This window comes from Triplophysa rosa, linkage group LG23 (assembly GCF_024868665.1).
Source record: "Triplophysa rosa linkage group LG23, Trosa_1v2, whole genome shotgun sequence".
NCBI lineage: Eukaryota > Metazoa > Chordata > Actinopteri > Cypriniformes > Nemacheilidae > Triplophysa > Triplophysa rosa.
This window is the reverse complement of record NC_079912.1, coordinates 13,646,780-13,673,512: the sequence shown is the minus strand read 5'-3', so window position 1 is coordinate 13,673,512 and position 26,733 is coordinate 13,646,780. Positions and strand designations below refer to the sequence as shown.

The following is a 26,733-nucleotide window of genomic DNA, read 5'->3' as shown; positions in this document are numbered from 1 at the left end:
AATCAATTTGAGATCCATCAAACAATACTTTCAGAAGCGTCTAGTATAACATTGGAGATACTATTTTGTAACCACAGCTGGTATTTTAGCAGGAAGAATTTCTGAAATGAGTTTTTTCACACGGTCACCCGGCGCGCGCCCGCTCTCTCACACACGCACAGCGGGAGAGAGAAAGGGCGACAGCAGATCACAGTCTTTGTTATTACACTCTCAGTCACTGATGATCACAGACCTCAGATCTCATGAGAGCTGAAATGTCGCCGATTCCCACTTTTTGACAGGAGTATGTCAACGCTGTTCACGTTCATCGCTGTACGATCGTGTGTGTTGTATTTTTATTTGTATGCGGGTGGTGTAATATCGCGCTGCGCTGTATGGTGCGTCTGCCATCTGGACTATCGCCGCTAGCTCGCTAGCAGAAGGCTAGCTGAAAATAAAAAAAATAAGTGACTGAGGAGGAATTAAATCCCGTTTCCATGGACAACACGTCCATTATTACCCAGGTAGCAAATCCAAAGGAGGAAGAGATCCTTTCTTCTTGCCAAGAAAAAGGTGAGGTGATTCGCGTTGTTTTTTTTGACAGGATGTTGGATGTTTTTGTTTTGACAGGGAATCACTGCGGCTCTGTGCGGATGCTCTTATGATTTCATTAATCCATACAATATTAAAGGCGAATTAATATTTTTACATCAAAATATTGTGTAACATAATTTAAATAAATCATATTTGATATTATACATTACATTAACATGAGTAAATGTAGTATTTTTTATTCATATAAAATTGTCATTAATGTTATTAATATTACGGTTTTATTTTTCTTCTTATATAATTAAAAAAAAACTTCACCTAGTTATGCTGTGGCTTTTGAAAATCTCAAAACGTGTTTCCTGTCTGCTGCCTTGTGTGCAGGATTTTAATCAACAATGTTGGGCATGAACACACTCCTTTACAGTTGTTATTGTCAGAGCAAATAATGTTAATGCTTGTGCTGGATCTCAGATATACAGTAAGCAGATCACAATGCCAAATCCTAAACTCTGTAAATTGCCATTGCCATACCGTTTTGGTTTAGTAGCACTTTAAATGTTCCGATACTTGCTACTGTATAAGAGCAATTCTATAGTAGTAATGAAATACTGAATGTAATTTACCACTGCTTTGTGTCTGTATTTCATGCGTTGTGTCAAGTCATGTTTGATATTACCGTATGTGGCATTCCAAGTTTTTGTCTCCAAAGAAAGCTTTTATGTAATGTATATAACTGTTTACGGAAGAAATTTACAGTAGCTTTGTTATGTTGGAGGTCTCTGGATTAACTGAGATTCTTAGTGGACCCCCGCTGTCTGTAAAACTTGAAGAAAACAGCCCTGGGGCTTAAAAGAGTTACTGTTTCAAATTGTTACTTACTATCATTAAAATTATAGGGTGGATTCACTGTAGTCAGTGTTTTTAATCATATTCCATTTTTTAATGTATATTTTTATAGTAGAGTAATTAAGGTTAACTGTACAGTGTTCCAACTTCCGTGAATTTTGCCAAAATGTTACCCCTATTGTATAAAGGTTAAAATGGTAGGATAGCTTAAAACAGTTGATATCCAATTCTAATGTAATTCCATAGCACATTATTTAGTAGCGAGAGAACCAACCTCCTAAAATCTTATCAGTGGGTTTTTGTAATTGCCTTTTGAATAGTTCTTCTCAGTGGAGATTTCAGTCCCGCAAGGGTCTTGTACTTGCTTAAGTCAATATAATACATATGTAAAATAAAGGATTAACCTAAACCATCATTTTTGTGTTGCTTTTAGGCGCGGATAACTGATATATTTACTCATATATTAACTGATATGATTTATTTATATTTTTTAAATATATTTACACAAAATATTACAACCACTTTAGAGCATAAACAGATGGTAGTCCACACGTTGTGGGGGTTTGAGTCTGTCTTTGGGACATTAAAACCCCATTCACACAGACCGCTGATTAGGGCTGCTCGATAATGACAAAAATCATTATCACGATTATTTTGGCCAATATTGAGATCCCGATTATTTAACACGATTACTCATTAACTTTTAAAACAACATAGAAAATAAATAACTTTGCTTTTAAACTGTGAATTCAACTGAAAAATAAATGTAAAGAAATAGCACAGCTGAACCACTGTAAGGAAAGGGGTGCCCTGTGGATTTATACCACGAGAAAAGAGAGGATTCTTGCAAAATGGAATGTGGCACAATAATCGTTTTACCTCGATTATTTTGTTTTTGTAATTGTTGAAGACAAAATTGACGATTACAATTAATTTTCGATTAATTGCAGAGCCCTACCGCTGATCCCAGAAAATTCCCCCAAAAATACCATAAAATTGCCAGAGTGCCTTTTGTGTGAACGCAAACGCATCCCGGATTGATCCTAAAAGTGATTCCGGAAAGGGGACCTATAACATTAACGAGATCAGTCCCGGAAAGCGCCCTGTGTGAACAAAAGGCAGAAACAATGCCGTAAAAGCCATGTACTGATGATAAGCATAAATCGTAAATAATTTGGCTAAAAACAAATATAGCCTAAGTGAGTAATTTATGTTCGTTAGTTGATTGACAACTAAAAAATAGGCTACCATTCGTCTTAACCTGAATCACGGATGAATGCAAGAGTCATAATCACCAAACTTAAGGTCAAATGCGAGAATAGTGTTGTCTGCTTCTAAACGCAGTTTAAACTTGAAATTACTTCGATCAAAACTATTAACACGCAAATACACAGCGCTTAAATAAACTTGATTGCTCACCAACCTTTAACAGGCTGTGTACACATGTGACACTAAATAAAGGAATAATAACAAATTGCGCTATTTAGCCACCTAAAAACACCGCAAAGAAACATCCTTCACTGTGATCAGCCCTATTTTCACGACTAAAGAAATGCACACAACATTACATTGCAGTATATTACGTCACGTGTCTTTACGGGATCTTCACGAGATGTGTGTGAACGCATGCACAGATTCCAGAAAATCACTGGCAGTGTGAATGAACAAAATCAAAAGATCCCGGGAAAGATTCCTGGACACATTTTCCGTGTATTTTCCAGGATCTCTGTATGAAAAGGGCTGGATTAGTTACTCAAGATACGAGCAGTCTGCCAGAAAGGCTCACATGGCAGAGGAATCCCTCATGTCCTGAAGAGCCGCTCAACATGCTCTTCGATGCCACTGTGATGTCATAACACCAAGCTGTTTCTGCAATCCTCTATTTTGGATTCAGTGATGCGATACCCCTTGACTCCAGAGAATAAGTGCATTTCTCTGTTTGTCAGCCAGGCGTATTTAGTTTTTTCGATGGATTGGCAAAGCGGGGGGCCCTAAATTAATCTTAATTTATATAGTGCTATGTTTCAAGAGCAGGAAAAATAGACACACAAATCAAGCCCTGACTGCCACCTCTTATCGGTGAAAATGGAACCCCGTGACAACATTAGGAATATTACATTAATTACTTAAACGTATTTTACAGTGATTGATGATTTGAAATAACAATATTTAACTTTGAATAATATATTGGTCTGTATAGTGGAGCAAACCCAACAAGATTACCTTGGGCCAGGAATTCCCACCTCTGTTATATTCTGTTCGGATTCTCAGAGCCTTCTGTGAGATTACATTTGAAAGAATCTCATTTAAAGATGTCTCTTATCCGCAGCTAAATTACATAATCAAGCGTATCTTTTAAGGTTTGTCAGGCAGAAACACAACCTCCCCTCTCCAAAATGAAACGTTGCGCACCGGTCCCCACATGTGGAGAAAAGCCATCCTAACACAGTGCTTTGGGTTTCAGCCACACTTTCTGAATATTTCAAAGGCAGATGAGGCTATTTTCAGCAACCTATCGGTTTCATCGTAAACAAAGAAGCATCTAACAAATGCAAGTCGTGTTTCGAGTGCGGTGCTGGCGTTGGTGCTTATGGATGTAACCTTATGCATTACGGATGGAGTTTAATGAAGTTGGCATCGGCATCTCATTGCTTGGGGATTCGAGACAAACTCTTGTCAAGGGTGCCACGGCTGATAGAGTGGATCTGTAGACGACCAGACGAATGAGGTCATATACAGCCGAGACTTTTGGGGGTTTCTAAAAGCTTTTTGGTCAGTTAGTGTTAGGTGGCCTCCTTGACACTTTATTTAGTGTCATTGCACAGTCTCGTTCCAGTCAGCCTTGCATGCTGAATTCAGTCGGGTCTACAATCTTTTTTTTTTTGGTTAATGAGTGAGCACCAGATTGTGTATTGAAGGTCTGCTGATAATTCTGGATTATCGTCCACACGTTTGTTTGCAGATCATGAAAAAACTTGGATCTCAGGCAATCAATCTGTGGTTGGTGTCCAGTTTGTTTGGTTTAGCCGCTTGTTTCAAAAGTCAAATATTATGACATCATGACATCATGGGGGAATGTTGTTTTATGCCCTTTTGTGTATCCGAATCATTGTGTGGCATAGATTCATTTAGCTGCACATGTTGTTTAACACTGAGCTGGCCACATCATTGAATTGCATTGAGGAGACATTTTATGAAGATGCCTCTGGCTTCCCCATCATCCTTTGCTTTCTTTAAATATCCTATTGGAACATGACATGTGTTAATAGAATTCAGAAGGATGAGATTCCCCAGCACTTGAAGAGAATCCCGAGGCAGTCCTCATGGGATATGATTGAATTGAATCGAACACACTGCAGTGCTTTATGCTTTGGTGTAGCGTTGCAGTCAAACTGACCAGTTTGCTCTAATACCTCTTAACTTTGTCAGGTATCATTGATTGAGCCGTTTACCTTAATCAGATTAGGAAGTGATTGTTCATGGATGTTTATCCCTGTGTAGTTTACACTGACTACCAGTTAGAAGCTGCCTGGCACAAGATCCACTAATACTATACTATACTACAATATTAAAGATGTGCCTCATAGCAAAAGGACCGTACAGATGCTTAATCTTATTTAAATCCCTGTCATTCTTTTTATTAAAAATATGCATACTTTCTAATGTAAATTCAGTTCAGTGTGCCATATTCACAAACCTCGGCGGTGTTTGCCTGACAATTACCTTTATAATACTATTATCACCCGCAGAAAGCAGATTTTTATTAGAAACAGATGCTTGCGTACGTTTTGTATAGATCATGGCAGAAGTAATTTATAACCAGGCATTTATCCAGACATGCGGTGGGGTTGAGAATAGTTTTATAGCTTTTTAATGAACCGATTAAGGTGCCCGAGTCATACTGGTGGAGGTGATGTACAGTTCCAGTATAAGATGCTTGTATCATTATGTGGAAGCGAAGCGATGCTCTACAGTCCCTGCAAGACAGATTGTGCTTGCCTGAAGTGTGGAATACATCCTACTAGTATTAATAACTATTACCATTGTGTTCTGTTACCTGTTTTGTGCTAAAACAACACAGATGATTCATGCAAATAACTGCCACTAAATGGCTAGTGCATTCTTTCAGAGTATGCTTAGACGGAAGCTTTTCTATTGGCTGTAGCAATGGGGAATCGAGTTTAATATGATGGACAGCTGGCAATATCAGTCTGTGCCTATTAGGAACACTGAGGCCGTGGGTGAACCTGATTGAAGAGGATTTGCCAGACGTGTGGTGCATTTTAAACCCATTCTTCAAAGTCTCCAGTGTGACTCAGTCTGAGCTGTACGGTTTTAGCAATATTATTTAATATTTCAGATTTAGAATTCAGATTTCTCAGTGCCTGAAAAGGGGTCAATGCAAGTCCACTATTAAAAGCAAATTACTCTGATACTACCAGAGTTATCATAATTTTGTTTTTAGTTTTATTGTAATTTTATTATTATTTGGGTAGTTGACAAATAAATGGTGTCCTATGGTGTGACAGCAAAAAATAGAAAACAAACTGTTAATAATATATTATTTTATATTATTTATATTTATGATAGAAAATTGAATAAGATAGACTTATCTTCATTGTTAGTTTTTATTCTAAATTTTTGCTATGACTCACTATAGGACACGTGTACGGTTTATTTGTGACCCTGGGGGCATATTACAGAAAGATCATAATTTGAAAATCTTATCCTATCTGTTTGGTAACCATGGTAATTTGAGATAGGACCTTATTTAAGACAAAAGCTATTACAGAACAGCACTTCCTACGTGCATAATCTTATTTTAACTACATATAGGAAAGGGGTATTACAGAAGTGACTTAACTTTAGGACGACCCCACAGCTGTTCTAACTTCAAAATTATTTAAAGACTAAAAGAAAAAACGCCCACAGTTGCGCTGTCCAACAATGGCATTACATTGATTAATAATTGAAAATGAAGAACGGAGAAGTTTCTATTTCCGTGGCACTAAAATTAAAAGCTCGCCGATTTTGTTTTTCCATTTTGTTTACCTCATCAGCAGCTCGGGCAGTGTTGGTTGCTTGGTAACAGACCTGAAAGTGGATTGCCGAGCTTGATGGTACAATTTAAGATTTCCTAACTAGAGATAAGATACGATTTTGTAACGTAGGATAGGAATCCCAAATCAAGTTAAGATTTGCTTCTGTAATACAAAATTCCTAATTCAACGTATCATAACTTAAATTAAGAACTAAGATAAGAAACTTTCTGTACTATGCCCCCGGACAACAAAACATGTCTTATGTTTAAATCTTTCACCCGAAAGCTGAATAAATAAGCTTTCCATTGATGTCTTGTTTATTAGGATTGGACAATGTTTGGCTGAGATACAACTATTTAAAACTCTGGAATGGAGGTGTCAAAACATTTTAAATATTGAGAAATCGCCTTGGAAGTTGTTCATCAGAGGCGCTGTGGCAGGCCGTTGATTAGTAGAAACAGGTTTGTTTTAATGCTCTCTACTGGCTTACCGCTGTAATGACGTTGTTCAGTGTAGATGAAATTCTAAGCTTTACAAAGATACCAAACTTGAGTGGGTAATTCCCAAATAGTGGGCAGCAACGAGCCAAGATTGTAGGCCTGTTTCTGGCCATTTTTGTTAGCAATTTTGCTGCATCCACTCACAAAAATAAAGTTTTGTTATATTTACGGTAGGAAATTTACAAAATATCTTCATTGAACGTGATCTTTACTTGCATTATAACCTAATGATTTTTGGCATAAAAGAAAAATCGATCGTTTTGTTGGCTATTGCCACAAATATTCCCGTGCTACTCTGTGGTCCAGGGTTTCAATTGGTCAACTATCCATTTTGAGTATTTACTTTCATCTTTGTTTTAATTTAATATTTAGCAATTTTGCTATGTGATTTGTCATTTTATCTCATTTTATATTACTATCTAAATCAAATTCTTTATTTCAGTTTTAATTTTAGTTTAGTTTTAATTTTTTGTCAGTAATTGTAGTGCCTTGTAGAGCATGAATATGTTGCTAAAGCAATCTTGAAGACTTTCAGGTCAAGGTGTTAAGAATTGGCCGCTCTGGGAGCCTGCTGGAAATGTGTACTAGTCATCAGGCCCACCCTTGATATCTAAATTCAAACCAAAGCTCTCTTTGAAGGCAGGCTTCTAAAGGCCGTCTTCCTCTCTTTAATTGTTAATGTTATCTCGTAAGACTTAATCACGGATGCTCCTGTGGATTTGTGGATTCTGGAAGGCTGACAGAGGTGTTGAAAGGATGGCGAGGATATTGAATAGTCTTGGCGATCTGGACAGCCAGTCTATCAGGGTCAGATAGAGTGGGTGGACTTCTTTTCCACTTGTGAAATGATACCTACTGGCACGCTCCTGTGTTCATATCTGAATGTTGCTGGGTGTGTGTGTGTGTGTTACGTAAGTGTGAATTACAGTGTGTGTCGGCCTCGGGCTTTCTTTATTTAGCACCTCAGGAGACTTATAAATTTGCGTTCGTTTGAGTATTATGTTTGTGTGCAGTTTATGCATGGGATCACTTGTGTTTTGGTTTAGCTTTGGAAACACTAATACAGTAGACATTCCTTTTCCCCAGTCCCAGCATCAGGGTATGCCAGCTTTTCTCTGTGGGAAGTCAGCGGTCCCCTGAGCTCTGAGCGCTTCTCTTTGTCAATATTTCAATATTTGACAATAGCTCGGCGTGAAGCTCGCTCCATAAGCTGAGGGTTAATAGTGTCTTAAAAACAGGAGGAACACAACGACAGTGAAGCAGGCTGGGACATGACCAAAACATGTTCTGATGATACAGTATACTGTAGATGATTTGTAAAGCACAACTGCCTTTTGCATAGGATGACTTAAATGGAAAATAAGCGGTGAATGTAAGATGATCACTGTTATTAAAGGGATAGGTCACCCCAAATAAAAAATTGTCATCGTTTGTTCACCCTCATCATTCAAAATCTGCGAGTCTTTCTTATGTGGAACGTACAGAAAAGATTTTTTGATAAATGTTTCAGTGGTTTTGTGCATACAATGGAAGTCAATGGGGCCAGTGTTGTTTGGTTACCAACGTTCTTCAAATTCTCTTCTTCTGTGTTCTGCAGAAGTAAATAATGATAACATTTTCATTTTTAGGTGAACTATGCCTTTAATGCTCCTTCGTATGGTAAGGGTTCAAGACAAACTCGTAACCGTGTGTATTTAAAACAGTACCATTCTCTATTAAATGAAGTGGTGGTGTGCCTGTGGAGGCTTTAAAGTGAAGGGTGAACTACATTTAATGCTGAGCGTTTCTCCTGAGAGGTGTAAAGTGGAGCAGTAATGCCAAACATTTATATTTGCACAATAGCCCTGCTTTTAGCCCTCTGCAAGCACTCCACTGACCTGCAGTTGACCACTGCCTTATGACTGACATTCTCTGACTTCTGTGTATTTAGATGAGACAATCTATATTCTAGCCGTGGGAAACCCACCTGTCAGTACAAACTATTTTGTTTGCATTAAAATCAACTTACAGGCACACGTCTTTGTTGCCAACATGGCCTTTTCGTAACAGCCCCGAGGGAATGCACCTGAATCTCTCTCTGCAGTGTCACAATCATCCAGACACGGATACAGAATGAAAAAAACATATTGTGTACAGACTTGTTACATCTGCTTTCATGCACTCAAACCTCATTTTCCCCAGACTTTCTCATCACAAAAACTAGACTTTCTTGCATCGAAAAAATCTCGGCATTCATTTTCAGTTTAAAATATTAAAAGGTGCCGTTTTTTGTTTGTGTTATGGCTGTTGCCTTGCACTTATTTACATTGACAGCAAACACTTTAGTCAATAACGCAATTGTAGAAATGCGCTCTTTACATGATTAATTGGTCCTGTGACTTAACATTTTCAGTAAAACTGAGATTAATGAGAAATTTGGCTTCACATGTGATATCGGGCCCCATGTTGTGAACTGTTCTATGTAAAATACAACAACTGTAAATACAGAAATTACTTGTCTTCATCTTCATTTTAGACACATTTATTATTAAGATACATTTTTTTTGTCTGTAAAACGTTTTAATGAAGAAAAATTACTGAGTACATCTGTTAAACATGATAATTTACTTCGGCAGCAAAATTGCATAATATATTAAGATTTGGAGAATATATCATCACGTTAATTTGTTTTTCTATTCCCATTCTATCAAAATTTCGTGTGGTTTATGAGTAAGCCACTGAAAAACAATTTGCTATTAGAAAACAATTTGTGTTCTTCTAAAACAAGTATTAACATGTAGTATTTATCTTTGTTTTACCAGTGAACAAGACAAAATACAGATTAAGAAAATGCTTTTTGGATTGCTTTTTTCATCAGTCTCTCTCTCATCTGCTGTGCTTTTGCCTTACCAAAACAACATGGGCCGTGTGTTGCGTAACAGGCTTGAATAGTCAGATCTCTTATTATGTTTGATGGCTAATTCCACCGTGTCTGGCACATCCTTCATTTCTGCTCCCGCATCAGCAGCGGCAACTTAGCCGTGGGGTCTGGGGGGATCATCAAGAATACGGTACATCTCAAACTACACGTCCTCTGATGTGGAAGTCTGTTGAATTTCACTGGCAAACAGTTTAGGATCATTGACCTCATTGTTTGTTGTGATGTACTTTTCGCTGAATGTGTCACTAATTCTCTTCACATGGGACACCCTTTAATGTGTGATATTGCTCATCCAAACATGTTACGCAACATTGTATAGAAGTCAGATTGAAACATACGGGAAGGAATGTAGACTTACCTGAAAGCTTCACAAGGCCGCCAGTGTTAACGCTGAGATCACTGGAATAATGCACCACTTTTTTGTAAACTTAACATGTTTACATTTATGTACTTACAATTTGCATATCACCATATTTTTTCCCAGACCTTTATTGGAGGCTTGTAACTGTAAACACACTTGTGCTATTTGTTTTGTTGACATATGACACTAGGAGCCATGGCCAAGCAATTGGTGTTCATGCTCTGGACATGTTGAACCTTCAAAACTTTACTCATTTGCTATTATTTTAAATTTAGTAGTTAAGTGGCAAAAAGGACAATGTAATTGATTTTGATTTGCCAACTGCTGTTATAATGAATATGTTTTAAATCTTCTCATTTGGTTTTCTCATTAAAACATTGTTTCAGGCAGTGGAACAAAACACCGTAATTGAGCTGGTTGGCTATTTAATCACACCTGGTCCAACCTTAGGATCAGTGTTAAAAACTCCCTGTAAATGATGATTCATTTCAAAATAAAAGCTCACGGTTTTTTGAGCAAATGTAAAAATATTCAGATATAATGAACATTTTGTCATATATCTTTGTTATATAATTATCTCTATTATGTCCAACCTTTGTTAGGGCCGATTGGTAATGCATAAACACTGAGGTACAGGCATGCTGCTCTAGACAATTAGCAGTCATGTGTGTCTCTGTCAGTGGACTGTCTCAGCTCTGCGGTGTCCTCTGGCTTACATCATCCCAGCACAACCTAGGCCGACCGTGTGAGCCGTACACTGTATATGCAAGCATTGAAACCAATGATGTAAGACCTGGATCTTCAATACTCATCTGGCAGATTAGGTGGAAGCAGCCGGAGGGAAGATTTCTGCAATCTGGGTTTTCGCTAAAACAAGGAGAATTGTTTGAGTGCAGTGATACAGTTTAAGGGCGGATCTAGTATTCTCTGTGGATATGGATTTTCCATGTTTCCCCTTCAGCTATCAAATCAAGATGAGGAACAGATTTGTGGATTCGCTGTGTTTATCAGCTCTGCTTTCTTGTTTGTTCACAGTGGACTGGCAGTTTTTCCAATAATACTGCGTCTTGTTTTACAGTTAACCTTCATCTTTTTTGTGCTCTTGTTTAACCTTTCACCAGTTTTCCTTGACAAACGTGTTGCATATGCGTCTTTTTGACTGCAGTCGGTTCTGACTCCTGTAATAAGCCTGGGGTCTGTGTTCTTAACAGATGGGCATTTTTCCATGCGGCGGGTCAGAGGGTTATTATCTCTTCCTGTCAGGAATGTGAGGAATTTCCTCTTCCGGATGCGAGAGAGAACATACCCACCCAAGTGATCGCTCTGCATCACGTTACCGTTCAGTCAAATGGGGGGAACTGTTCAAAGACTTTGGGGGAAAATCAGCTGTTTTCCATTGGCTAACATGTTTTTCCGAAGTTTTAGAAATATTACAAAAACAGACTATAAGAGGGGAATGGGGGATTGTCAGAATAGCCCCTATGCAAGTCTCTTCTCTATAGCAACCCTTTCTTGTGCATTGCTATTTTCGTACATGGTGTTGTACCAAAAAGACAGCTGCCAGTCAAATGTCACAGGAATTCAAAAAGCAATGGGCTCTACACAGCAGGTTTTCTATCGCTTCATGGTTTCAGAAGGATTCTGAGGAGTTTTTTTCTTTGCCCTCATTCGGCTGTCTCTTGTGATACCTCTACTTTGTTTGACAAATGATTGCATTCGTGCAGTGTTGAATACAGCTGTCTGGTAACAACAGTTTGTAGAGCGAGGTTGAATTTGAATAGAATACATAACACTTCATGCTCACGGAGATAGAGAGACAGGGCATTGCCATGTAAACTAAGTCCAGCCACATTCCTGTGGCCAGCCAAAGAATATGTTTTTAGATGGGTGTGTGTGTGTGTGTGTGTGTGTGTGTGTGTGTGTGTGTGTGTGTGGTGAACACTCTGGCTAGCTGTGTTTGAAATAAATCTTATCCTTCTGCTTACTGCACAGTACTGTATACGGCTTACTATTAAAAGTATGTAAAAACTGCGTCCATTATATGCAGTGCTGCATTTTTTTACAGAATTATACTACACGTTGTTGTTTTTCTCGATCTTGTAGCATTCAGCAAGACGTGTTCAGTTATCATTCTGGAAATAAATATAGTTGTTTCGAAATTAAAATCCGCTTTTTAAAAAAAATATGTGATATTGGGCTATCACAATATCAGATATTCTCTACACGGTTATAGTTGCCACAAGCATCCATGATAATGATATTATTACAATATTTTCCACAAGTTTTTTTTAGACAAATAATGCCATCAGTAAAATTCATCTTTAATTTACTTTATTTTGTGTTCAGTCTGTTATTTGATCAATAAATCACAAGTACAAATGTATGGAGACAGAGAGAGACTTTGTAACCATTGTGTCTCTTAAAGCAAAATTTTGAATGGGTGCTGAAGAGTTTACGATATTAAGATGTGTGTCGAATTAACTCTATATTAATAATCATGGGTTTTAATATCACGGTTATTGACAATATTAGTATATTGTGACACCCCTAATGTGATGACACTTGCTACAAATTGTTATAAATATTTATCATATTATACTTACATACTGTATACTGTAGAAACAGTAAACTGACAACAATGTTAAAATATAATAAATATTAAACAATATTATTCATGCCTGTCCAGCTAATGCACGTGTTCAAGAGTAAACTGCTATTTTCTCTCATATTCTAATATGGGGCATCTCTTCTCACCATACTGTGCTTGCAATGGCTTGTCAATTGACAGGTTATTAAATTTGAGTGGAAAATCAGAGGACCTAATGCCTCTGCCTAATTTTAGGGTCTGTGTTTAAGTACACGACTACCTGGCCCAACCCCTCAAATTTGTTCCACTAATGTACACTACAGTCTATTTACAATCACTTGACTGACTTCTGGCAGCTTCATCAAGCCGCTCTTGTCACTGTACCGGTTCACGGGAAGCTGATTTTCTCATGTCCTGATGCTTTCTGTGACATGACGTGTTTTTCAATAGCAGTAATCAGACAGATGCTGTTGGCTATTATCCTAATGCTTCCTCCATTATGCGATTGAGACTTGCTTGGCGCAAAGGTTTTATATTTATTTAACCTTTATGTAAGAAGGTTGGACGCACTGAGTTTTAAAAGCTCTTGTACAAGAAATACCAAGCCAAGGTCGGTCGCAGCACAGAAAGTCTTAGATAAATAATACAATTCACATAATTAGATCAAATACACATTGCTAAGCAAATAATTGAATTTAAGAAAGTGGGGAAGTGCACCCTTTAATACATTTTCTTATATTCCATATTAATTGAAATAGTTTCAATTCAGGTCTTTTTTTCTTTGTTGCACAGACAGATATACAGTACACATTTACAGTAACACAACTTTTAGTGAAATGGAGGTAAAGAGGTAAATGTAGGCTTTCCAGAAACGTGACTGTAAACCTGACTAAATCATTTTTAGGTCCATTTGGTGACAAAAAAGGCTTTAAAATACGCAACTACGGCTTTTAAAATCACAATTGTGTCGACTTCTGCACTGCGCTAGAGCTTGATTCAATGAAAGTGCATGATCTGTTGACAATTGCCACTTAAAGGTGCCACCACAGGCTTTTATTTCCACAGACTGCAATGAGGAGAACATTTGAGACTGACCTAGATAACTGAAACCCAAGTATTGTGCCCGTTTAACACATCACAGGACACGGCACAACAGTTTGACCAGATGGCTAGTCAACTAAAATGTCCAGTTGTTGCGATAACAATAAAAGTTGTGACAGACTAACTAAAGTAATTGACCTTCCACTAACAAATCTGTATCTCAGCAATGTCCTGCTCACAATTCATGTTTTTTTCCAAATAGGGAGTTTTGTTATGAGGGTTGTGTAACCACACTTGAGACATTGCTGTACGTGATGACGTGCTGTTGTATGCATGGAATGCGATCGCAGGGCTGCAGGCACGCTAGCGCAGGGGGCAAAGGTTGCAGTGTTGCCCATGGAAACGTGTTCTGTGTACCACAATACAAGCTGTTTGCACACTCGTTTTGGGTCATGTGGGGTTTGCGCGGTAACCAATAAGAGAGTTCAGACGACTGTTGTTTTTCTTCCCGCCCGTTCGGCTACGACCTCCTTCGCAAACGTACGCTGCATGAGAGGCTGATGGGTTTTAAGTTACAGGGCAGGGAAGGTAAAGCCCCAGATGTTTTGAGGAGTTTGCATTGTGCAGTATCCAACGTCTGCTGTGTGTGTGTTTCTCTGTCACAGTCTCCCAGTCAAACAGCAGTTTAAAGAAACACAGGAACAGAAGCATCTTCAGTCCGTTCTTCTGCTGTTTCCGGGACTATAATGTGGAACCACCAGCCACCAACAACAAGACCTGCTCCCTTCCTCCACCTGCAGAGGAGAACAGCAGCCCTCCAAAGGTGAGACCTTGTTTGTTTCTTTACCATGACTGTGAAAATCTGGACTGGATGCAGTTTAGTTACATGCAGATCCAGCTCAGAAAAACGTTTGGAAGTTAGGAAAATGTTTTCTCTCAGTTTAACCAAAGTGACGTTTTTTCCTTGTTTGCGAGCTGCACCCAAATGCAGTCTCTGTGCATGCTGTTCCCGTGTCCATACCGCAAAGTTTTCCAGCTGTTCCGAACTCCGTGAACCCGTCGTGATGTTTACCATCCAGTTCTAGGAATGATGGCCCTGCTTCCCCTCACACACATTCTTCAGTTTCCACCCACACACACTCTTTTTCTCTCATTCCTGGACCTCTTCTTTAATTCCAATAAAGCGGGCCTTGGGTATGTGTCTCGTGTGATTGATTACTTGTTGCCCAGTTTGTTCTCCCCCCCTCCTTTCTTTCTCTTTGTTTCTCTCTCTCTGAGATTCTCAGTGTTTGAGTACAGTTAGGAATTCGTTAAATAGGATTTGCGGCTGCTCCGTTTACTTGCACATAAATTGCACTGCATTGTTTTATAAAGCCTGATTGACTAACTAAAATAATGCAAATTGGTAAACAGAATTTGCGTACAAAAAGTCAGTGCTAAATGCAATTCACAAATCACTGTCCAGACTCTTGAATCATCTGTCATTCATCTGGATTTATGCCCTCATATATGGCTGTTATTCAACATTTGATCACCATTTAATATTTTATATAACTGCTGCCGTGATTAATTAACTGTACCAAAATACAAAGATTACTTAATTAGTCAAATTAAATGTACTGCCTTTGTTTGCTTTGTTGTGAATAAGGCACAATGTATGATGCGCATAATTTACATAGAAAAGACAAAAGGTGTGTTTTAACTTAAAGGGACAGTTCACCCAAAAATTTTAATTCTGTCATCATTTACTCACCCCCATGCTGTTTCAAATCTGTACGACTTTCTTTGTTCTGTTAAACACAAAAGAAGATATTTAGAGTAATGTAGAAAACCAAACCGTCCTGGGTCACCATTGACTACCATGGGAGTTTCGTTTCCTACTATGAAAGTCAATGGTGCCCCAGAACGGTTCAGTTGCGTACATTCTTCCAAATTTCTTCTTTGGTGTACAGTGGAACAATAAAATGTATACAGGTTTTAAACAACACGGGGGTGAGTAAATGAAGATAGAATTTTTTATTTTTGGGTGGATTATCCCTTTAAAAGCATAGTTAACTGCATAGCGCTATTTCAGCGTTTTTAATGCCTGGTTAATCTAAACTACAGTTGTTTTTGCACAAAAATACTGTATGAAATTGGAAAAAGCTATTTTCTGTTTAGTGTGTTTACTAGTTCCATTCACTTCATCTTTCTGGCTCTTGCACACAATCCAAACACACACAAACGCTGACCAGTGTATGGTGTGACACAACCGCACTGTCCGGAGAGAAACTATGAGCTACGGTGTTCCACAAACACTAGTTTGCTGCCAAAGCAGGTACAGGCGGCTATAAATGGATGTGAATGGGATCGCATTACCATGAATGTTTGCCTGCAAATGACCCGCGCCATTTTACATGTACATGTTCTCGAAGTTGTTCTTTAGTAGTTTTGAACCTGCAGCTACGAAATCCAGTCTGAACAAGATTAAACTGTAAACTGGTTTTAGTCTGCGTGTCTGTCTGTATTTTAGCTGTATTGTTTTAATTTCAAAAGAATTTGTGTGAAATCTGAGTTGCGTGTGTTATTGTTGTACTTGATTTTTATGACTCTATCTCTTTCTACTATCTATCTTTGTTTTTTATCTCTCTCTCTTTCTGATTTTGTGATCAGGTCCAGATCATCCCTATTCCAAGTGTATGTATTACATTTTTGCATGCGTGCTTATATTTTGACTTTGTTTTAACTATTCACTACTACTATAACATGTATCTTGGTAACATTCACATAATATGCATAAATTGAGGTATTCTGAAATCAATCTTAGAAAATACATACATACGTAGAATGGCATCTTCACAGAACTGCAGTGCATGGGAGTTTTGATTCCATATAAATTGCATTCATCAGATATTGGAACGTTTAAAATACATTTGTATTGGTATTCCTGAAGAAAATAACATCTGCCTTCGTCTAGGTTAGAAACAGCTCAGATCTCATCCAAATGTTTTGATCAAAATCAATATTTTCAATAACTCGTGCTGTTACTTACTGTCCATTTCAGTACACAGTTTCACACAATTACTCATAATCTTCCATCAAAATGTTATACGTTTGTAACTCTCTGATAATTTTATATATTACCCAATTCTCTAATTTCTTTTCACTATAATTGTAATCAAAATGGTGGGACACAGCTGGGAATCCCACCGCTTGCTTCCAGAGCCTTCTGTTCTGAATGGCTGACACTAATGACTCAAATATTCAACTGGGTGATGCAAAACAATAACAATCTGCTCTTTAATTCTCTAAAGTGTCTGGTTTGGGTAAAGGGTTAGGGCAGGAATTTAGTAAAGTCATCCCAACGTCTGTCATTTTTTAACTTAAGCTGTGAGCACAAACAGATTAGAATGCATTTGTCACATTTGCATACTTAAAGGGACAGTTCGGCCAAAAATACAATTTCAGTCATCATTTACTCACCCTCGAGTTGTTCGAAATCTGTAAAGATATTTGGAAGGATGCTTGTAACCAAACAGTTCTTGGCCATCATTGACTACCATAGTAGGAAACGTGACAATGGTTGTCAAAAGTGCCCCAGACCTGTTTGTTTTCCTACATTCTTCAAAATATCAACAAAACAAAGAAATTTATTATGCATTTTTTCTACTAACAGTCAAAGCACAGTCACACAGTACTAATTTAAGAGTCATAAAACAGTCACGTGTGCTACTTTATGCATGCCAGCGTGTGATGTGCACTGTAAAACTTTGCTGTAATTTCGCAGCAGGTTTGCCAGTAATTTACTGTATTTAATGTACAATTTTGTTTTAAGCATAAACTTACCTAGTTTATATATTTTTCTTTCACAAAACAAGACTAAATATCTTGTGTCACTTTTCTTGTTATGTAAATGTATCGTAATTTAAGAAGTTTTCAATATTTTTACAGAAAACAAGAGAAAAATGCTTAGGAAGAATGTCATTTTTTTGCAGTGTTGCTGTGCTAATGCCAGTCTCTTCTTGCTCATTTTGAATCTCAAAATTCAAAGTGTTTTAATTTTGATTAAAGTAATTGAAAACAGTACTAATTGGAAAGTATATTAAGTAGTAATTAAATCTACAGTAAGCTACTGGCAAACCTGCTGCAAAAACTACAGCAACGTTTTACAGTGTGTGTGCGCAATATATCGCATGTATTTTTGTGTTTTCCCCCTTAGGCAAGTCCAGCTGCCTCCCTCAGGTTAGGCTTAGTTAAGGACATGCTCACATCCTCTCTCTCTCTCTCTCTCTCTCTCTCTCTCTCATGGATACACATACTCTCTCTCATTACTGCCAGACCTACAGAGCCAGCTTGTGCTTAGGCAACATGACTTGGCAGTGTAGGTGAACTATGGGGGACAATCACTTTAACCAAAAGCACCAGATCCCTTTACATCATAAGGCAGTGGTTCTCAAACCTTTCAGATCAAGTACCACCTTTAATAAAATTAGTTGTTCCAACCACCTAATGACCGCCATAAAAAATCATATGAATAAACACTTAAACAGTAGAGCTATCTTTACACCTCGTCCACCAATTCTAATGTATTATTAATAATACAAACACTTTTTCCCCTAACTGTTTTCAAATTAAATAACGTTTTTTCCATGTTTTTCAAGTTAGTCAGCAGTAATAGTGGACACAAAACACTTTTCTGTAGTTCACTGTAAACAGGGCTCTGTAAATTACTCTTATGGGGGATTTATTAACTTTGTAGGGACTTGCAGAAAGACTAAGTTATTACAAACCTATATTAAATCAGAAAGAATCAGAATCAGAAAGAGCTTTATTGCCAAGTATGTTTGCACATACAAGGAATTTGTTTTGGTGACAGGAGCATCCAGAACACAGAAACAGCAACAACAGTACACAGAGACCATAACAATAGAATACAGTACACAATGATTTAAATAAGGGCCTATGGGTATAAAAAATTAAGAAATACAATACAATAAACATAAGATAAAGACAGACAATGTAGAAAGAATATTTAACACAGAAGATAAATAAATATACAAGAGAACAGCTGTATATAACAGAGACTCGCACTTTACTGCAGTGGCTCTTGTCAATGCAGCGCGTCAAAACTAAATCAAAACGCGTGTTTCATTGATTTAACTTGAGTAGATGCAGACGCGTGTTGAATTAGCTCTTTACAGCAATAACATCAGCTTTAAACAGCGTTTCAAGGGCAGAAACATAAGAAGCTTAATCTGCACACAGCTCATTGGAAGAGAGAGAGGGACTCATAAGCGTCTGTCTGCTCCTGCTCTGTGTTTGAGTTACATGGACCAATGATAAATAAACGATAATTAATACAACTGTATAAAAATTGCACATAGGCTATATGAGATGTGTCCCGTATTTATCGATCATGTATTAAACATTTGACATTGTATTTAAAACACGAAATGAATATACAGTTTCCTCACGTACCACCAAGAGTCTCTTCAAGTACCAATAGTGGTACTTGCACCACAGTTTGAGAACCAAGGGATTCGTATGGGACATCAACGCAATCTTCAGTGCATGGATGAGACAATTGTTTTGATAAGATATAAGCATGCATCTCTCTCCTCTCATGTGCCTCTAAAGCAATTGCTTGTTTTCCTTTTTCTCCTTGCATCCATCCATCTTTCATCTTTGCCGCGTTGTCCAGCAGCCTCCAACTAAATACCTCCTGCCTGAGGCCAGCATTAATGACTACGGCAAGAACTGTGTGGTGATCGACCTGGACGAGACCCTCGTGCACAGCTCCTTCAAGGTACACAATTATAACACGGTTATTTCAATATGTTTCTGAAAATGTGTTTGTTAAACAAGCGCTTGTAGGACCTACACTGCAAAAAATGACTTTCTTGCCAAGTCTTTTTTTCTTATTTTCCAGTAAAAATGTCTAAACATTCTTGAATCGAGCATTTTCTTGATGAGCAAACTGACCTAAGAAAATAAGTCTTGTTTTTAGTAAAAAATATATATGAAATTTCAGTGAATTTGTGCTTAAAACAAGCAAAAAAATCTGAAAAATAATCTTGAATTGTGTGACTAAGAAAAAGGTAAACCTTAATTCAAGATTATTTTTCTTACCCCATTGGCAGAATTTTTTGCTTGTTTTTACCACAAATTCACTGAAATTTCATATTTTTTTACTAAAAACAAGACTTATTTTCTTAGGTCATTTTGCTCCTCAAGAAAATGCTTCTTGATTCACGAATTTGTAGACATTTTTACTGGAAAACAAGAAAAAAAGACTAAGTAAGAAAGTCATTTTTTGCAGTGTAGGAACAGTTACTGGGGCCGCTTGACGGATAAATTATAGACGCTAACACTAAGTATTGGGTAGCTTGTTTATTAAAGGCATTTCACCAGAAAAAAAACAATTCTGTCATCATTTATTCACCCTTCAAAGACTGTATATGACTTTTCTGTCTGAAGAACACAAAAGAAGATATTTCGAGAAACGTCTCTGTTGTTTTGTGTCTATACAATGGAAGTAAATAGGGGCCAACATTTTTCCAAATGCCTCCTTTAGTGTTCTGAAGAAGAAAGAAAGTCATACAGGTTTGGAATGACACGAGGGTGCATAAAAAAATGACAGAATTTTCATTTATAGGTGAATTTACCCTTAACACAACAATACAAGGCAATGGCAGTGTTTTGAGATTCTTAGGGTGGATTTTAAGTCCCATATAAATAAAAATCCCTGTTCAGAGATGAAATGCTTGTCTGGTCCCTAAAAAGTGCAGCTTCAGGGAGCCACCTGCTTAGTGCAGTGACCCACTTCACCACATCTTGGTTTTAGTCTGGTTTTTACCTCAGCCGGACACACAAACAACTGGTCACATAAACAACCCTGCCCAGTTGATTACACACAAACACCCTGTATTTACATGTGAGCACATCTTGCTTACTGCGTCCATGTCTTGTACAGCTGGACACAAGCGGTTGAAAATCAGTGACAGAAAGCTCATTGAGTTTGCTCAAGACTAATAACAGTGTTTTGGTAAAGCAGAGCCTGTCCTCTTTTAAAATGTCTGCCTGGCAGCTCCTGTTTTGCTCGGAGAGAAAGGCGGCGACTGAGGGAAAGAGGCCCATAGAGAGGGAAGGAGAGAGTGATGCATGCCTTTGTGTGCGCACACAAACTCACATACACACTCTTAAAGTATGCGTGCACAAATAACACCCTCCCTGACATCGTAACACACAGGCGTGCACACATTCACGTTAGAGTAAAATGGTAGTTGTACACAGGGCGCCTGTTTGTACCTGAGTGCTTACAATATATTCTATTACTTACTGTAAAGGAATAGTTCACCCAAAAATGAAAATTCTGTCATGAATTACTCACTCTCTAGTTGTTCCAAACCTGTATAAAATTCTTTGTAAGGACACCAAGAATGTTAGCAACCGACAGTTCTGAGGCACCATTGGCTATGAAAGTTGAAAATAAAATGGTGGTCAAGGGTGCCCTAGAACTGTTTGTTTTCCTCAAAATATCTTCTTTTGTGTTCAATAGAACACAAAAAATTACACAAGAATGTTTCCTACTATGGTAGTCAATGGTGCCTTTGAACTGTCGATTGCTAACATTCATACAAATATCTTTCTCTGTGTTTAACCAAACAAATATATGTATACAGATTTGGAGCAGCTTGAGGGTGAGTAAAGGACAGAATTTTTATTTTTGGGCGAGCTATCCTATTAAAGATATAAATTAGATTTGAAAATATTACTGTACACCTGATATGTGTGAGCGGCCAGGGATTCAAGCTGTTGCTCATCGTGCTGATCATATACTCCTCCTGCTGGTCATGTCATGAATTGATGTGGTAATTATTTACTAAAGGAACTGATTTGAGATCAGTTTTTAGTCAAAGTTCTAGCGCTAACCTACTGTGGTTCTCTAAAACATTGTATTTAAAGAAAATACAGTAAAACACAAAATCAACATTGTTAAACTTTCAAGTAATGCTGTGTTATTAAAGGGATAGTTGGCAAAAAAAAATACTCTAGTTGTTCCAAATCTGTATAAATTTGTTTGGTTGAACACAGAGAAAGATGTATGGTCAAATGCTTGTAACCAAACAGTTCTTGGACCCTATTGACTATCATAGTAGGAAAAATGACAATGGTTGTCAAAAGTGCCCCAGAACTGTTTGCTGTCCTACATTCTTCAAAATATCTTCTTTTGTGTTCAACAGAACAATAAAAATATATAAAGTCATTTTTCCCTACTATGGTAGTCAACGGTGGCCAAGAACTGTTTGGTTATCAGCATTCTTCCAAATATCTTTCTCTGTGTTCATCAGAACAAAGAAATTTATACAGATTTGGAACAACTCGAGGTGAGTAAATGATGACATGATTTTGATTTTTGGGTGAACTATCCCTTCAAATCAAAATATCCAAATGAGTTTGTGATGTTATACAAGGCAGGTCAAAGCGAGGACAGTGGCGCTATTGGAAAGGCTTCCTTGTGTGCCATCCAATCATAGCTTGAGACCAAGTCCCTAGTTTTTACTAAAAAGCCAAATTTTTCTCTCCTCTCGTCATCTCTGTTTCTCTTTTCTTCTTGGCAACGAGACAGCTTCAAACCGCCCGCTGAGTCCTTTTCATCCTCTGTGTGCGCTCCATTGCGCCCCGTCCTTCTCTCCCTGCGCCTTCTCCAAAGGCGTATCAAGTCTCTTCAAAGACGCGCACAGTTCCCAGCTCCATACAGTCAACTGTTAGACATGCACTCAGTCTGTTATACACGCACACACGGGCGTCAAGCCTCAAAGCAGTTTAATTGAAAGGCTTGACAACAGGTAGCTGTGAAGTGTTAGAAGCCTTCCTCTGGCAATACAGACACAGCATCTGCTTTCTTAGAGAACATCCCAGCTGATACATCTGTTACGTGATGTGTCAGGGATGATGCAAATGGCCAGATGAGACCGGGCGCCTAAAATGACCTTTTCTGTTTTCTTTTTCCAGCCCATCAGCAATGCAGACTTCATAGTTCCTGTGGAGATTGATGGGACGGTTCATCAGGTATCGCACAAATGGATTTAAATGTGATAGTATGTGTATATGATTCTGTCTGAGAGTGAAAGTAACCCTCTTTTGTCCATCGAATGCCGGGATGCTACTGGAATGTGGCTGTTACCTGGTTCAAGTAATCCAGGATAGGCTATGTGGATCAGGGTTGGCCTGTTCTTGGTTACTTGCACTGGGTTGCAGCAACTGGACAACTTGTGGAAAAGCTAAGAAGAGGTTTTGGATCTGTCTGTTTCCAGGAATCAGCAGTCATTGTTTCTCTGAGATGAATTCTTGTGTTTGTTTGCTTGAATTTAAGGTCTACGTGCTGAAGAGGCCTCATGTGGATGAGTTTCTGCAGAAGATGGGGGAACTGTTTGAATGTGTTCTTTTCACAGCCAGCTTAGCGAAGGTGAGACTTCACACCGTGGCTTTGTAACCTCGGGGCCGGTCGCACATACCGCGTTTTTGTGCTGATTTACAATTGTTTGTTGTCTGTAAACATGCCCTTGGCGGACCTCTTGGACCGTCTTTGCTTTTTCAGCATTTTAAGACGACAGGTCAAGTTCAAAGAATTACGTTCTGCCAGTTCAAAGTAAAGTGATTGTTGTTCACTCTTGTCCTGAAGTACGCTGACCCTGTAGCGGACCTGTTGGACCAGTGGGGCGTGTTCAGGGTGCGGCTTTTCAGGGAATCCTGCGTGTTCCACCGGGGAAACTACGTTAAAGACCTCAGCCGACTGGGCCGGGAGCTCAACAAGGTCATCATAGTGGACAACTCACCTGCCTCCTACATCTTCCATCCAGAAAATGCTGTAAGTGTCAGCGTGGGCCGCAAAAGCACGTTTATGAAGGCTTGTGTTGTTGGTCTGCGTGATGTTACTTCTGTGATTGTGAAAGATTGGAGTTTTATTTCAGTATCTGGAACTAATGAGCCAGAACCTAGTTGCTAGACTTTCAGAGTCCCTTGTCAAAACTTCTCATCAATTATTGAGCCAGTCTGCATAGCACACTGTCTGCGGAGGATGCTTCAGTACCTCTGTGCCGTCACCTCCTCCACAAGCTTGTATGCCTTCTGTTAGATTAGAAGGTGCTTCTGTATTAAAATTAATGAGCTAAAGGTGCTGGAGACAAGATACTGTTCTCCTTCACCAAACAGTAATACAAGTGACGCAAAGCTGTTTCCAGTTTGAACCAAAAATAACTTTGGATATAAAACAATTTTTGTACTGCTGCTTGTGAGAACTGAGAAGCTAATATGGTTGCAGTGTTGGGTGTAACTAGTTACTAAGTAATTAGTTACTGTAATTTAATTACTTTTCCCTTGGAAAAAGTAAAGTAAGGGATTACTCTTATTTTTTCTGTAATTTAATTACAGTTACTTTTGATGTAATTAAATTAAATACTCTTGTGTAATACATGTGTGTGCAATAGTGGAATTGACATCAAAATTCAAAGTCTAACCTTAAAATCCCTGTTTTAATGTATAATTCTCACATTTGTAATACTTTAGTCAGTTGAAACTACTTTATGCAGTTTAATATTATTTATTTGAATGAATTAAATAAGCCGTTTCATGTCTCTCCTTGAATCACTTAACTAATCAAGGTTGATATAGGACATAGAAAGTAATTAGTAATAAGTAACTAAATACTTTTTGGAGAGAGTAATTTGTACAGTAATCTAATTAAACTATTGAATATGTAATTATTAACTAGTAATTAATTACTTTTTCAGAGTAACTTACCCAACACTGTATGGTTGTCTGAACAAGCTATAACGTAACGCCAAAAAAGAACCCCCCCATAGTTAGTCATATGATATGACTATAGTCATTATAAATAAATAGTAATTGGTAGTACATTATAGTAATATTAGTCTCGCGTACTGAAGGTCTGAGAGCAATATTTTGCTATTTTAGTAGTGAAATTGTGACAATAGTCACAGACTGTAAAAAAATGATTTTCTGCCTTAAAGCTTTAAGTACAGTTTTAACTATTTTAAGTTTTGGCAAGTGCTGAGTTGACATCATTTAAAATTAATTTGATATATAACTTTGAAATTGCTTAACTTATTTTGATGTGTAAACTTGAAAAAGCTCATTTGATTGTACTTAAAACTTTAAGGCAGCAATTAATTTTTTACATTGAAGTAGAAAACTAAAAGATGTAATAAAAGTATATATACATGTTATTATATAAATAATAAAAAATATGTCTTCAACGTTTTATGTAGTCATTAACCCATTGTGATTTGTCATTTTGGTTTGTCTGGCAGGCTAAAAGGGTACTTGAATTACTTCGAGTTGTGATGTTGTTTGTGTGTTCTCAGGTGCCGGTGCAGTCGTGGTTCGATGACGTGACTGACACAGAGCTGCTGGACTTACTGCCACTGTTTGAAGGCCTGAGCAAAGAGACGGACATTTACAACGTGTTACAGAGCCCGAGGGCCAGGTAACACAGGGATCCAGCGCTGCCAATAAACACCCATCTCAGGCCAAGACACCATTCAACTCTGGCCTCTAGAGGACAGCAGTGACCCAGCAAAGCAGAAAAGAGCCATCAATGTCCCAACACTGCAGAGATGACACCTACTTCCTCTAATATTCACTCTCAGTGGACCAATGGCCAATAATATTTCAACAGATACAGGGCAGTTTGCTTCCAAATTTAATGCAGACAACAAGCGAACAGCGAGTCGTTTTGTAAAAGAAATTTATATTTCATTTATTATCCTCGAGTTCTTTAGCAGGATAAACAAAACAGCAAGCTATTTTTGGATGGGTGAAGACACTTTTCAACTCTTCTGTTCAGGCTATGCAGGCAGTCTCTCTGTAGTTCCAACAACTGTGATATTTTTTTCTCCTCTCTTACCAAATGAAGTGCCTTCTGACTGTTGTTTTTACGAATGAGGACACAAATGCATTTTTTGTATGCTGCATATTTGCAACGAATTCGAAACCTTTAAACATTTACTGTAAGTCCCAGTCTGTCTTTTAAAATTACTGAAGAAGGTGGACTGCATAGTTATCGGGCAAAGTATAATGCCGCTATTTTCTCGGGTTCTTTTATGCCTTTGAAAATATAGCATATAAGCATTGTGTTCTGAAAGAAAAAAATCTATTTGCATTACCCAATTGTGATTTTAATTAATGATACAGCATATATTCTGAAAAAGGCAAACGTTAATCTACAATCCAGTATGTCAGGAACAGAAGCAAATATTCATCATTATCAAAATAAAAGATGCAATCAATTTCAAGAAACGTTTGTGTTTATTAAAAACGGGTAACAATACATATTGAGTAGTTGCAGTGTGCATTGAAAATGTGCATAAGATTTTAGTAAAGATGTTGCGATACCATGCACGGTTATACACAGTAAGTGCATATGCTCTGTTTTTCACACGGAGAATAGTTATTCCTTAAAGTGATAGTTCACCCAAAAATGAAAATTCTGTCATTGAATGAGTTTACCAACATTCTTAATGTTAATGCCTTAAATAATAGTGCTTAATGAATCAGGAAGAGATTCACAGGAATGTGGGCTGTGCAACACATAGTTAATGTAAAACGTAACTCTCAGCCTTGTTAGTTTTGCATGATTTGGCATGAACCTTAAACTGTTCTTTACGGAGCAGCAACCAAAGACTGTGTTGTGACAGTAAATCAATTTTCTATCATTTTAAGGGTGGATAAATCTTGGAAACAGCAGTACTTTTTTTGTTCAGGTGGTAATATATGTGGTAGATGTTAACTGTACATGTATATGTGAAGATTATTAAGTGATTATAATCGGTTTTCCTTGGATTCTGTGAAGGGTAAGAATATTTAACCTTTTTAATATTGTATATTTCAAAGCCTCAGTTTTA

At 37.8% G+C, this 26,733-nt stretch overlaps 1 protein-coding gene across 4 annotated transcripts; it reads left to right on the top strand.

The window, feature by feature from the left end:
* Positions 1-159: 159 nt before the first annotated feature.
* Positions 160-26,233, top strand: ctdspla (CTD (carboxy-terminal domain, RNA polymerase II, polypeptide A) small phosphatase-like a). 4 transcript variants are annotated; one of them, XM_057323131.1, is made up of 8 exons: positions 160-552; positions 14,494-14,651; positions 16,481-16,504; positions 19,509-19,613; positions 22,823-22,879; positions 23,184-23,276; positions 23,493-23,678; positions 25,195-26,233. In XM_057323131.1, exons 1-8 carry the CDS (start codon positions 477-479, stop codon positions 25,318-25,320), a joined length of 825 nt encoding a protein of 274 aa, XP_057179114.1. In that variant the 5' UTR covers positions 160-476; the 3' UTR covers positions 25,321-26,233. The 4 variants fall into 4 exon arrangements, with proteins under 4 accessions (XP_057179114.1, XP_057179115.1, XP_057179116.1 ...); XM_057323132.1 differs by having other exon boundaries at positions 19,512-19,613; positions 25,195-26,232; XM_057323133.1 differs by lacking the exon at positions 16,481-16,504 and having other exon boundaries at positions 25,195-26,231.
* The last annotated feature ends 500 nt before the right edge of the window (positions 26,234-26,733 follow it).